Here is a 14,666-nt window from a genome sequence, read left to right as displayed (position 1 = left end):
GTGGAGTACTTGGACGCGTGTGATGGAGCATTGTCCTGCATGAAAATCATGTTTTTCTTGAAGGATGCAGACTTCTTCCTGTACCACTGCTTGAAGAAGGTGTCTTCCAGGAACTGGCAGTAGGACTGGGAGTTGAGCTTGACTCCATCCTCAACCCGAAAAGGCCCCACAAGCTCATCTTTGATGATACCAGCCCAAACCAGTACTCCACCTCCACCTTGCTGGCGTCTGAGTCGGACTGGAGCTCTCTGCCCTTTACCAATCCAGCCACGGGCCCATCCATCTGGCCCATCAAGACTCACTCTCATTTCATCAGTCCATAAAACCTTAGAAAAATCAGTCTTGAGATATTTCTTGGCCCAGTCTTGACGTTTCAGCTTGTGTGTCTTGTTCAGTGGTGGTCGTCTTTCAGCCTTTCTTACCTTGGCCATGTCTCTGAGTATTGCACACCTTGTGCTTTTGGGCACTCCAGTGATGTTGCAGCTCTGAAATATGGCCAAACTGGTGGCAAGTGGCATCGTGGCAGCTGCACGCTTGACTTTTCTAAGTTCATGGGCAGTTACTTTGCGCCTTGGTTTTTCCACACGCTTCTTGCGACCCTGTTGACTATTTTGAATGAAACGCTTGATTGTTCGATGATCACGCTTCAGAAGCTTTGCAATTTTAAGAGTGCTGCATCCCTCTGCAAGATATCTCACTATTTTTGACTTTTCTGAGCCTGTCAAGTCCTTCTTTTGACCCATTTTGCCAAAGGAAAGGAAGTTGCCTAATAATTATGCACACCTGATATAGGGTGTTGATGTCATTAGACCACACCCCTTCTCATTACAGAGATGCACATCACCTAATATGCTTAATTGGTAGTAGGCTTTCGAGCCTATACAGCTTGGAGTAAGACGACATGCATAAAGAGGATGATGTGGTCAAAATACTCATTTGCCTAATAATTCTGCAATCCCTGTAGAAACATTTTACTGTTGGGTCACCTTTCCTGAGGTTGACGACAGAACGCACACATTTCACACATATGAAGCTGCAAACGTACCTTTACGGTACCAAGCATACCAGTATCATGAAATATCGCTCACCTACCAGGAGCATCAGAACTGGTTCGAAGGCGCCCTACCACATGTACTACAAAGAGTGAGGTTAGGTCCATTAAGTAATGATGGACCTATGTGGCCTATGTTTGCCACATACACACCTCACCCAGGCATACAGAATATGCCGATAGCAGATCTACGAGTTTTATATAATGAATTAGGGCATTATATAGACGATTAGTCCAGTTCGTACTGCGAACATTGAACACAACACCAGCGCGTCCAGCACCGCCAGTAGCTGGTGGTTTTCAATTGGCTACTGGGATTAATCCGCAAACAGTGCATACTATTATGGGTAAAGTGCCCACGGAACGGGACAAAATACCGTTCTGGAATGCCCAGAAAACGAATCAGCTGGAAGCTGTGTTTTCCCCATACAGGACCACAGGAAAAACATAGATTGCTCACTATGTGCTTGCCTTTTGGGATGGTTCCCTCGGTGGATGACTGTGCCACATGGGGTACAGTCTTCGCTGCCATATATACTACCACACATGGTACCTCGACACTTGCCAATTTGCCGGAAGTGTTTAAACAAATACAAAATGAGCATGGGGCTGCACCAGCCCTGCATCTGGGGATGAAATTAATGCGTAACTTTGACACCATATCCTCCATAATACTCAGTAAAATTAAGGGGGAAGCCGTAGCACTGGCAATACGCCATCGTCTCCGGGAAACTCCACGCCAGGAACAAGAGAGACAGCTACCGAAAATAATTTCCGATACCTATACTAGTATAGGACGGGATAGTTTTGAGACCCAAACCTAAAAAATTGGAGTTACAAGGTACCGCCCATAAGGAGTGTACAAAGCAGGCACAAGAGGGCTCTAAGAAGCGTTGGAACAAACAAAAAGATTTCAAAGAAAGAAGAAATAAGAGAGCAGATTCTCCACACTCGGAGAACTCGGAAAGGAGATATAATCTCAGAAATAGGGAGAACATTAGAACTCCAGACAGATATACTGATTCACGTCCCTCTCGTTCCTTTCAGGACGCACCGGATAGACGTAGCGAGAGAGGGGGCCGTCAAGATCGACATCCGGAATATGTGAAAAAGAAGAAAGACTCACAACAGTCTACCATTAAAAAAGAAGATAAGACTCCTCAGCAAAAAACACAGTTTAAAAAGAAGAAGGTGGCAGCACTGACAGTTAATAATGCCAGTAAAATTGAGAACGCTGTTGAGGAACAAGACGTGGGCAGTGACTCTGTTAGACAGTGTGGCAGAAGTCACGATATGTCGCCAGAGTCTGAAAGATCATCTGTATGTGACACCAACTAGCGATTACGTCGCGGTTGAAACAGCGGATGGCCGCGTTCTCCCCCAATAGGGTTTATGATTAGTGTGATATTTTGGGATGAAGTTACTAGTGATATCCTATTGGCCGAAAGAGACTGGCCACCTGAACACGTCCGCAAGCTCCCGCATGGGGAAGATGTCATTTTGCCTTCTTTCTCCGATCTTGTTCCGGAAGCAGCAAAAGAAGCCTATGCTGCTGAATGGGCTTTAGCGCCGGCACCTGCGCTATACCGCAATCATGTAGGTTGGGACAAGGAGTCTCCTTGTCATATTATTCCAGTTAGGTCTACACCCCAACCGCAGCCACAATATCCTGTCAAACATGAAGCAAAAGCTCCGGTGAAGGAGATCCTCTCTCAACTTGAGTACCAGGGATTAATAGAGCCCTGTACATCTTCAGTGAATAATCCGTTATTCCCCGTTGCAAAGCCAGACCATTCATATAGAATAGTCGTTGATTATAGACACTTAAATAGCCATATACTCACGTATGCTATACAAAATTCACACAGCACAGCACTGATAAACAATATAGTGCGTAAAAAATACAAAACCACATTAGACATATTTAATGGATTTTTCTGCCAGAATTTAGCACATTAAAGTCGGGACCTAAGTGCATTCTCGTTTGGCTCTCAAACGCTTTTGTCGTTTACCTCAAGGCTATAAAAATAGCCCAGGACTATTTTCAGCCAGTGTAACATCAATATTACATTATATTGATTCTGCGGCGTTGTCCTATGTGGATGACATATATCTCACAGACGACGTCCTCGACATTCATCTTGCGAGGGTCGATCGGATCATTTTGAGATTTGCAGACCTCGGTTACAAATTAAATTTTAAGAAAAGCAAGATAGCCTTTCTTAGCGTATTATTCCCGGGATATGAGCTATCAAACGAGGGTAAGAACCTGGCCCCCACTTTCTAGAGAAATGTGCTCAACTACAGCCTCCAAACACACTTAAGAAATTAAAGTCATTACTGGGTTTCTTCAATTTTGGCAGAACATACATTCCAGATTATGCACAACGCATAAAGCCACTTTATGACTTAGTTCAGCCCAATTTTTCTAGCAGACACTGGACAATTGAACACACACACATCCTTAGGGACACGCAACAGGACATGCTAGAAGCTAAACACTTACACACACACACACACACACGTGACAATAAAACAAACTTGGTCATCGGAATAATTGCTGGTGCCATTGGATTTACTTATGTCACCTTTAATGAGGATGACACGGTACCCATAGCATATAAATCACATTTATACTCAAATGCTGAACAGCGTTTTGCACCTACAGAAAAGATTCTGACAGCAGTTCAGATGGCCGTCATAAAAGAGAGGCCACTTGCCCAGGGGAAACGGATTATTGTTGTCTCCCCGGTGCCGGCCTTGCACCAAAGCAAGCGTTCCTAACGCTAAAGCATTACATCCACGTTGGATTCAATGGGCAATGTCACTGACCGCCACTGACGTCGATTATATATTCGATCCAAAATTCAAACACAAGAATTTCTCCAGTATGAACAAGAGTACCCCACTCCTCTAAATATCTTGCCACTAGACAGCTACCATACTGTCATATACACTGATGGTTTGGCGCAACCGGCTGTAGGTACTAAACATCAATATTCGCCAGCTTGCGCAGCCGTGTGCGGAGTGATGGAAGATGGAGTTTTCCACCCTCACAATACCTACACGCAGACCTTAGGGGACTGCACAGCCCAGTTGGCTGAGCTTAAAGCTCTTATTCTAGCGCTCGAACATACTGAGACAGGATGCCAGACTTTGATAGTCTGTGACTCATATTACTGCGTCCAGTCATACAATGAATATCTCAATCATTGGAAACGGAACGGGTTTAGAGATTCTAAAGGGAACACCATTAAACAAAAAACGTTGTGGGGAAGGGTGGCTGATCTTAAGGATAAGCTACTGTGTGTCCATGTAGTCCATACGTTGGGACACCAACGTGTAGGAGTACACGTTACCGGTAATACATTGGCTGATGAAGCGGCCAAAACATCAGTAGCTACGGCTTCTGTGGCTGCAGTGACTCGTTCTCGGATGAGATTGGATAATGAAATACTGGTTGCCGTTAAAGCTTCGGCTGCAGGCAAGCCCCTTCCGAAGGGTTACCCTACAAACTACACTTACCATATCAGTTCACAGAATGTTGCTTACACAACGATTCCTGGGGTTGGAGATCGAGTGATCACCAATGAAGATCAGAGATTAGATCTAATTAAAGCAGCGCATGAGGGTGTCGCTTCTGCCTATGCTGGTATACAGGCCACGATAACACTCCTACAGCAACGCTTCTGGTGGCCTGGTCTATGCAGACGAACAAAGCAGTATGTCCTTTGCTGTGACATTTGCCAGCAGATCAAGGGCTCTAATATCAAGCGCCCACCGCAGACGTCCCTCTTAGTGTCCAACAAGCCACTACAGTGTGTGTACCTAGACCATTGTGGTCCCTTACAGCCTGATGGTGCATACAAATACATTTTAGTAGCTGTAGATTCCTGTTCTAGATTCCTGTGGGTATGGCCACAGCGGTCGGCTAACGCCCAGCCTGTTATAAAAGATTTGCTGATCTTTATTGGTACATATGCGGTTGCAGCATTCCATTCGGACCAGGGCCCTGCATTTGCCTGTAAGGCATTCAGGGACACCAGGGGGACGATGGGTGTTGAACTTCATTACTCCGCACCATACCATCCTCAGGGAAGTTCGGTCGTGGAGAGGCGGAATCGTGATCTAAAGCAGTCCTTAACAGCTCGTGTATTAGGTTCAGGCCGCAGTTGGTTACACCACATATATGGGTTCCAGAGAGCACTGAATAATCTGGCAAGACGGTCCTTGGGGGGGGGGGACGCTCTCCATATGAGGTTCTCTTTGGGATACCTACGTATGTCCCAGATCTTGATGCCCCTGGTGTGGTGGCAGCAGAAACACCATTTGACATAAAAGAACGTCTCACTGTTTTACAGGAGCTTCAACAATTTTGTGATGATAAATCATCTGCAAGTGCTGTCCCTTTAGGAATGAGGGATTTGGCGAAAACTTCAACTGGCTGGATTCCTAAAGTTGGGGATCTGGTTCGTGAGAAGATCGCTGTGAAGAAGGAGTTCGGTCCATCATACAGAGCACCTGTACCAGTCTTGGGAATACAAGGCACCAGGACTGTCATCTTACCACCACTGTCTGGTTCTAAGACGAACCGATTCATCTCCATTGATGACATCAAACTACACCATGTGGCCTATCCTTCACAGTAGACCAGAAGGTCCCTTGGGTGGTTCCCGATCCCCTCTCACTACCCAACAGGACATCCATCTACATAGTAGGGTGCACATCACTACTACAGACTATGCAACAATGTCAACTGCTGTTCCGGATTCCTCCTCGACCATGGGGAGGGCGGAAAATGAACTCTTGTTGGTTCCAGTCACATCTTCAGTGACCAACCCGCTTCAAGATTTAGCTGTATTTTACACAAACACTTCAACAACTGTCAGTGTCAAGCGCGTTTTTTGAACTCTTCAGGGTTTTTTTCAATTAACAGGCCGGACCCTCGCTTTATATCAGGTCAACATACAGGTATAGTTACAACATACAGTGTGGGTAATCTGTGCCAGCAATAGGTACAAACGAACACGTTAGCAGCGGTTAAGAAACACCTGAACACTCTTTCTGAAAATATAGACTTGCAGGATTTTCTGCTGGGTCCTAGGAAACAGCGCTCAAAGGTTTTTCCAATGAAATTTGGAAACTTTCCCAGATTGAGGCTGCTGCACGTTTAAGGCAATTAGATAAAGAAAATTTTGAAAAAACATTAGCTATTGTCGACAACGGCATGAATACACTGTCCAACAGGATTTATTCACTATCAAATATAGTGTTGTCTGCTATTGATATCACTCAGACAGACTTGTCCCGGTTATATCATGGGCAAACACAGCTACGTTCCATCATGCAGCTAGGTTGGACATTACAGACACTGAAAGGTGGCCACATTCCATGGAAGTATATTAATGGGAGTGAATTCTTCACTGCTTTTAATTTTTCCAAGGAACAAACGACAATGGCTAAAAGGGAGGCTAGTTTCACCCTGCTTCAAGTAGAGAAGTTAGATAAGTTGCCCTTCACGGTAGCAGAGAGTCCTTCAACTATCTGGCTCTTACATGGCATTATTTATATACCGATTTCGACCTTTCGTTTCTCGAGCTGCCTGAAACATCTTGCAGTGGGAAGATATAAGCAACTAGGAGATAGCTTTATTAAGGAAGAGTGGGAGTTGCCCTTTGACTATAGATGTCTGAATGACGAAAAGGAGGTCTTTTTTAGCGGAAGCGAATGTGAGACTACTGTTTGTCATTCTATGATATGCAAGCAGATGTCTCTTCACGATCTTTGCAATGCGGGAGTCGCGAATTTGGCCTGTTTTCTGAAGGGTACTCCCGTCCCCTTGATTCGCCCAGTATTTCATGTACTTTGCAATGGAAGTTATGTGGTACTGAACGATCAAAGTTGTTGCGGCATGCGACCCGGAATTGCCTACGCAATCTCGGTCTCGAAGGTCACTACGTGTTGTGGACATATTTTGTTTCCCCCCCCACACAAGAGATAAAAGTATCTGACATGTGGCCCCACATAGATACTATTAATGTGAACTATGAAAAGCTGAGTAGGCTAAAGGCGCTATTGTTTCAAAAACAGTTCGCCTTGACATCTGCAAAGGAGACGCATGCTCTCCAGATTGCTAGATCATCAGCCGAGATACAATCCCTTTTAAATACCAATTTCCCCAAACACTTTGGAGAACTGGTATCCAGAATATTCAATGCTTCGAGCACCACAGGGATTGTTCATTTCTTTAAGGCTGTTGGGTCTGGTTTCGTGTCCATCTTCCAGACTGTCTTCGGAATCATCTCATCAGCCATCCATTCTCTCTTTTCAAGTATGTTTGGTGGCTTTCCGATTATTTTGGATTTGATTGGCGGACTACTACTGCTATTTCTTCTGATTCGCAGTGGTTGTTTCTTTCCAGCAACACAGAGCAATGGAGCCGCTCCCACCAACTCCACTGTTCCTTGAGCGCATGGTTCGGATCTTCGGTGCACCTTTGCTGGTGGAACTGGAGCATGACTGGTCATTGTCATTCCGGCCCCTTCTCTGGTGCATACAACCAGTCTTCTGCTGCATATGGTGTCTCTTTGAACATCTGCCTATGGTCTGTCTTGCTGTTGCACCGACATCTCCTGTGGACCACGAACTGCTGATGTCCCCGATGAGGGTTCATACACAGTCATGCCCCTTGACACTGAGGTTGCTCCGCGAGGCCACCTATGAGCCTTCCATTTTGAGATCTATCATGGACGAGGAGACTGCAACGGATAACAATACACCAGGAAATATGGCTCACTTCTGCTCTGTGGATCCGTTTTTCCGCCCATCACTCGACTTAACATCCAATGATGTTGACTCATTTTTGAGGTCCTTGGTTGGAGACTTCAATGACATTCTTCAAGCTCATGCGTACAGAAAATAATTTGATGAATTGACTTGCCATTCCAGATTCCAAATTATGCATTTAGATTGACATTTGCTTTTGAATGCTGTGCTTGTCATGGTTGACATTAACATCTATGTATGTGTTTTAACAGATTTGTTTTAATAAGTTTTTTACATATGCTAAAGATGTTTTTTGCTTTTAGCTTTTAGTTCAGAAGCAAGTTTTACCATTTGGATTCCTGTGCCTTCGTCATACCTGTTACGGCAATGGGGAGGGTGTAGTGAATCCTAGTTCGTTTTAATAGGATAACAGGAGTTAGCTTAGCCTCTGGCTTGCAGACTTGTGCCCCCGTCACCTAGTGACTTTTAACCTACTTAGCTTGCTCTGTCTTAGCCCATTTAATTATTTATTTCTTCTAAGATGGCTGACTTGTTTATAGTTAGGCCACTTGTTATGGGTAACATTATCAGTGTCACTGCGCCAAGGCGTCAAGATCAAGCACCAAAGACAAACAGTAGGTGTTCACACTTAGGGATTTTCCCTCTCTATACTTTCGAGGGATTGTTTATATTAATTGCCGTCCCAAGCATGTCTGTTATCTATTGTTTAGGAACACACCTACGTCAGGGGTCCTTGTAGATTTGTCTAAATACATCACACTTTAGACAGATAATCAGAGGGATTCCGACCAGAGGGCATCGCCACAATCGCTGATACCGATGCTGCAGTCGTCTTGACGCTGACCCTGTCTTTGTGTCCCTGCGGAGTCTGAGATAGAGACCTCATTTCAAGGTAACAAGGGTTGGGGGCTCCTCTCATGGACATGGCATTGGCAGATTAGGTTTAACAAACCCAGCTCTCCTTTAGGTAGGAGGTTAGGCCTTTTCACATTAGGGTATTAGGGCATATTACATCTCGTATGTCTTTTTTACATATTGCAAGATGGTGGGGGTCTTTGTAATAATGACTCTTGTCTTCACAATTCTGTTTCTTGCATTATTCATTATCCTAATCATTGCAGCCCATGCAACTTATCGCAAACTGCAGTTATGTTAAATAAAACTGTTGAAACTCTACTGCATCTTTGTCATTGTCTGTGTTTGTATGAGACATGATCTGTCTGTGAGAAAAGGGTAATCTCTGTTTAACCACGACACTCCCTGAGATGTCTTATTCTCGAGTCCATGCGTAATGGCTGCCATAAATCACCTTTTACTATTGTGTTTCTGTTGAGGTTCTGCTAGTGAGCCGGTAAGGTTGGGACAACAGTTGCGACTTGTTGTAGGAAAGGCATAGTCGCCTACAAAAAAAAGTACTGTCATCCTTAAACCAGCAGTCTTGCTCAGAGCAAGAATCCAAACTACGACAGTGGTGGACCAGGACCAGCCAGAGCAAATTGATTGTGTCTAGGTTGGCTGACAGGTCTTCCGCTTTAGGTACAATTGTGGCACTGTAGAGCTGGGAAGAGAACGATGACATGGTTTGTAGCAGGGGACGTGTGTCTACTGTGTTGATCATCTAGAATCTCTACAATAAAGGCAGGGGCCTATGACTTCCAGAGCATAGTAGCTATTGTCTTCCTGGGACAATCCCCTTCTCCGTAGTGATATGCGATTGCATCCCGGTGCAGGTAACTGTGCCTTTTTGTCACATGCCTAGAGTTTCTCCCTGATGGCCGCTAGTGTATGTATGGTTTTTGTTGTACAGAATTTCAGTTTAAGGGAGCTGAGTTCCCCTTTCAAGCATAGTCAGCTGCATGTGTATCACTATAAGTATGCCTGATTGTTTTGCTATGCAGACTCTCAGATAACGACTTTTAAAAGCTTTCCGTAGTGTCGACAGGGAGGCCACCGAGCCCTTGTGATGGGGTAGCAGTCATTGATTGCCATTTGGACTTCATCCCTAAACACCGGGTTGCGTAGAACATTGGAAGCAAAGTATCTGGTAAAGGCTCGCAATGTGGCCAACGGGTGACAGCTGTAGCAAAACGGGGGCATGGTCTGAGAAAGTGTATGGTAAGTGTGTCATGCCGGAGGCCCAGGTGAGGCCATCTCGATTAAGTGGTCAATAGACCATGCACCATTAGTGGCTGTAAGGCAGGTATCATCCACCTTGCCTGTATGCTACAGCTGCCAAACATCGGCTTGCCAATTGTCGTGAATGAGCGTGTGAAGCTGCGTTGAGGCATTGGGATAGGGTGGTCTGGAGGTGCTCATGCCACGATTAATTTGAAACCATACATGACCCAGTTTAGTAGTGCCAGTCAAAAGCTAGGTGGGTTGGGATGCCACCTGGCAACTCTGTATTAGCCAATGGGGTACCAACAGCAAAATGACAATTTGGAAGTGTTGCTGTTAAGACATATTGTAGAACAATGTCTTACTCAACAAAACATAGCTCTGTGGCATAGGACTTTATAGGCCTTCCTTAGAGGAGACTTGCATATAATGTTCAGGGATAGGGTGGCTTTGCTATTGGTTTAAATGGTAAAGTCGAACTGGCAGTGAAAACACTGTCCTTTCTGTCTGCAGTGGCAGGCTCAGAGCCATATTGTACCTTGATACACAAAGGATGGCACAAACAGTGGTGCAACACTGAGTGGGTACTCTGGGCCTGATTAAGAAACTCTGGCACTGAGGTCTGGTTAGTAGTCCTCAGTGCACTCTGAGTGGAAAAACCAGCAGCATTCCTAAAATGTGTGTGGGGGGAGGGACATGTAAAAAGAGACACTCCTTCCACGGTTTTAGGGACACAAAAGGGAGAAGGACTCCTTTCTCGAAGTGGACCCTGATGACTAAAGAGGACATTACTCTGAAGGAAACCATTCTGGAGAGAGACGTGGTGTCTAGAAGCGTGCCCTTAGTCGCTAGGGTCTGCAGGACTGACCAGAAGAAGCTTTTTCGGAAGTTGGATTCTAGGTCTGAAGGTAAAAACTTTGACCAGGATAACCTGCTTGGTGTATACGATTCTCTCTCCATCAAATTTAGCCTGAAACTGTGCCTAGGTCCCGGTCCACACAAACTGTTGTTTTCGCATAGTGCTTGACCCCTTTCTAGGTTCTTCATGCCATAAAACCTACAAATCGATATCTCCAATTTCCCTTAACCTCTTTTGATGATCTTGGTGAATTTTAACTCATTAAGTTGTCCTGTATTACTAATTTGGTTTTGGAGTTTAATTATATTGTGTTCCTTACTTTAAAATTGTTAGTACTGCTTGAACTCTGGACTCCATTTCCCTTGGCTTTGCGTGCTGCTTGTGCCATAGCTAGGGGGAGAAAAAGGGGGGGGAACAGAGGGGGCTTTGAGTGGATATTTTCTCAGAACTGTGTTCTGCCCTAACCAGAGTGAGTTTATTGAGTAGGCAGGTTTGCCCCTGTAGAAGCAGAACTTCGTATCCCACTATTTAGGGCACTCCAAAATTCAGATCACCCCAAATTGTACCTTGAGGTTAGCAGAGTAGCAAAAATAAATCATTGGGACCACTCAGTGAATGAATTCTAGATCAGAGGAAAGGTAAAGGGTTTTATTACAAAAAAAATCTCAAAATCAAGCAGTACATAATAAATACCATGAAGACTCAAACTCTGAGTTAATCAGAGTAGTCAAAATCAGAAATAGCTCCAAGTCCCAAGTGAGTATCAAAAGTCAGAAAATAAACAGGAACCCTCGTAAGAAAATCAAGTCTCTCGCTCACCCCCAAATCCAGGGGTTCGCGTATAACAAATTAGAAAAACAATAAACTCATTGTGGCATGATTGCAAGAACCAATTCTCTCAGCAAATCAGAATAGTCTACATCACTACCGTAGTGCATAAGCACTATCCCCCTTTTAAGAAAGCATCCAGCATATTACATGTAATTGCAATCTGGAGATGCTCAAACTAATACAAAATATTCATACAGTGAACATTTACACTGATGAATAAAGCCAGGCTCAGCTGCAGAACATCAGTGGAAGGGCATTAGAAAAATGTTACAGTTAGGAACACTAAGTTTATTCAGAGCACAACAGGAAAATTACACCAACTTGTCTTTGTTCTGCAGAGCTGTGGGGAGAGAATATGCATTGGGGACCAGATGGCAGGGGGTGAATACACGAGTGAAGGCACCATCAGAAGAGCATCCGTTTTATTCATGTTGATAAACACATTTCTGTACTCAATATTAAACATGTTTCAACTACAATCATATTAATCCAGCATTTGCGCATTAGATGGCACATAAAAATTATTCACCAAAACTATAAACCCAGAAAAACATTATTAAATCTCCAGCCCCTAAAATAATATAATTTCGGACAGTATTGATTAGGCTGGCCAAACTCCTTCCACCCTTAGGGGATCTAAGGGTTTCAACTGGTTATGTGGATTTGACCAAAGGATTGAATTAATAGTTTCTCTCCAACTGTCAAAAAGGTCAGTATAAAATATGAGGCACAGTTATATAGTGGTAATTAAAATAAATGAGCAACTGGGGACCGTTTAAGCATATATAGCTTTCCTTTGTATCGATTTACATATACTGTATTGTAGTTTGTATGCACGTGTTTAAACTTTAAAGTAAATGCCAAAGCTTTAGTATTGTATGCTGCATTATTCTTGGTTTTATAGTCTCTGGCAATATAATGTGACATAAATCACCAGGTGGCCCTTTAGGTGCTTTCAAAGTTTATAGAGTAGGTGTACCTTGAATGTCCAGAGTCTGTTTAACTTGATGAAACATAGAAATCTTTGACCTTTCCATTCAGAAAGCATGTGAAAATCCATTTACCGATTAGTGTGCCCTTCACCCCCTCCATGCTTGATTAGCTGTGCACTTTCCAACCACTCCCCCATGTGACTCAACAGATACTTCCAGTGATGTCATAGTAGTGTGTGTTCTGAAAATCAGGCTCATATCTCCAGTTTCTCTCCAGACCTTGTGCTATCCAACTACCCACAAGTATAGTCAGCCACTTAAGGCATGGTTGATGCTCGAGGTCAGACACACTTCCATGGGATGCGTCAAGAAGCTTTCACAAAATGATATGCAGCATCTTTTATTAGCTTTGTTAAGGGGAACAGTGCTTGTTAGCTACTTTATTTCAAATTTACATGTTATGTGTATCTATCTACAATTTCTTTTCTAGTATCACTCCGATTTACTTGGAAAATCTGGAATTTTGGTGCAGTTTTGCAATCTCACTCTTCCTGACCCTGAACTCTGTCGGGCTGCACTTCATGTTATGGCAAACCTATGTTTAAGGTATGTGTTTTAAAGATATATTTTTGGCTAATGGATGTTAAGTTTTTTTAGAGGATAGTTGATTTAAAGTAAAAGATTACAGATACAAGTCATATATTACTATTTTCAGACACTTTGACCGTGTTGATTATGATTTTTCTTCCACTGTTTTTCATTTCGGTTCTAAGGATCCCAACATTTCTGCAAGCTGTGGACATCATTGTTTGAGGGCCAGTCACACAACAGATTTGAGATCTTGCAGAGGCTTACTCTTAATTAAAAATATAGAGGGCAGCACACATTACTTAAATTTGTTGTAGCACTTAACAAAACTCCTGAAAGTAAAGAAATCTAGATTGCAGTCAGACTGGAACTCCATTTCTCCATTGACTGATGAAAGTATGCCAACCTAAATCACTTTGACCCATTTTGTTTGATGAACATTTGCATGCTTTTTATAATTTTAATTTTCTTTTGGTTGGACATTCAGTGTCTGTGTTGCAGGTCTTGTGCTGTGTAAACTAGTGCATTTGGTCACAAAACTTGTTTTTGTAGTGCTTATTTGGAAACATGCACTCATGGTTTGTTGTTTTTTCAGTGTTCCTGGACAACCAAACTTGGAAGAGCCCTACAGAAGTGTGTGCTTTAAAACATTCCTTGGAGTCTTACAGTCTTCCAAACTATCTTCTGTTGATGACATCACCTTTTGCACAGTGAGTATTCTTGTACAGTGGGATCGGGAATTTCGCTTTAAAAGTTTGTCAACTGAATTAGTTCTATATTGATATCTGTTATACTGCTCAAGAGTTCTTTATAACTCTTATAATCAAAAGTGTACTTTTGGAAATGCACATTTAGATGGCGATTTGTGTAACACTTTGGCTGGTGGCTACATCAGAGCACCTTACATGGTGGAGGGTGGCAAAGAAAGCTAGAAGTTTACATAGGAACTGGAGGGAAGCAGTCGCCAACAAACAGAAGAACTATTAAATACAGTTCAGAACTATACATATTCGAATAGATATGTTTCTTGGTACTTACACCTGCTTCCTGGGAATTTGCATCCCTTCATAAGATACATATAAAGTTACTCACTGCCCGGTTCTCATCCGTTCATCCTGTAATGCATTGTGTTAGCCTAAGTTCTTTTTCCTGACTGCAATGTCCTGGGGTCCTGGTAGCATCCTGGAAAATAGTGCCTTTTGGCTTGATTTCAGAGTGTAGCAATAAGCCAGTTGCGCAAGAGATAGATCATTGGTGGATCTGTTAGTTTTTGTTTCTTAAGAGCACAAAAACCCTGAAGTGTTATTGTATGTATGTGGATTACTCGAACTGTTTTGTTGTGCAAGAGTGGGAAGTGGTGCGAAAAAGAGTTAAAGCTATTACTTGAAGGGGTCTGATTTTGTTTTCTGCTCCTAGATATAAGGGTGTTTGTTGTATCCTGTGATATCTAAAAATTCAACGAAGCTAAGCATAAGGAATTGGAAATTCAGGGTAACTGGAA

At 43.3% G+C, this 14,666-nt stretch overlaps 1 protein-coding gene across 2 annotated transcripts in view; it reads left to right on the top strand.

Moving 5' to 3' along the window:
• HEATR6 (HEAT repeat containing 6) overlaps window positions 1-14,666 on the top strand; it is a 249,963-nt gene that overhangs the window by 32,608 nt on the left and 202,689 nt on the right. For both annotated transcript variants that reach the window (XM_069226594.1, XM_069226593.1), the window contains exons 4-5: window positions 13,068-13,183; window positions 13,761-13,875. In XM_069226594.1, the coding sequence (XP_069082695.1) occupies window positions 13,068-13,183; window positions 13,761-13,875 (231 nt within the window). The remainder of the gene's footprint in view (window positions 1-13,067; window positions 13,184-13,760; window positions 13,876-14,666) is intronic.

Source organism: Pleurodeles waltl, chromosome 3_2 (assembly GCF_031143425.1).
Source record: "Pleurodeles waltl isolate 20211129_DDA chromosome 3_2, aPleWal1.hap1.20221129, whole genome shotgun sequence".
Lineage (NCBI taxonomy): Eukaryota > Metazoa > Chordata > Amphibia > Caudata > Salamandridae > Pleurodeles > Pleurodeles waltl.
This window is presented reverse-complemented; position numbering and strand designations above follow the sequence as displayed.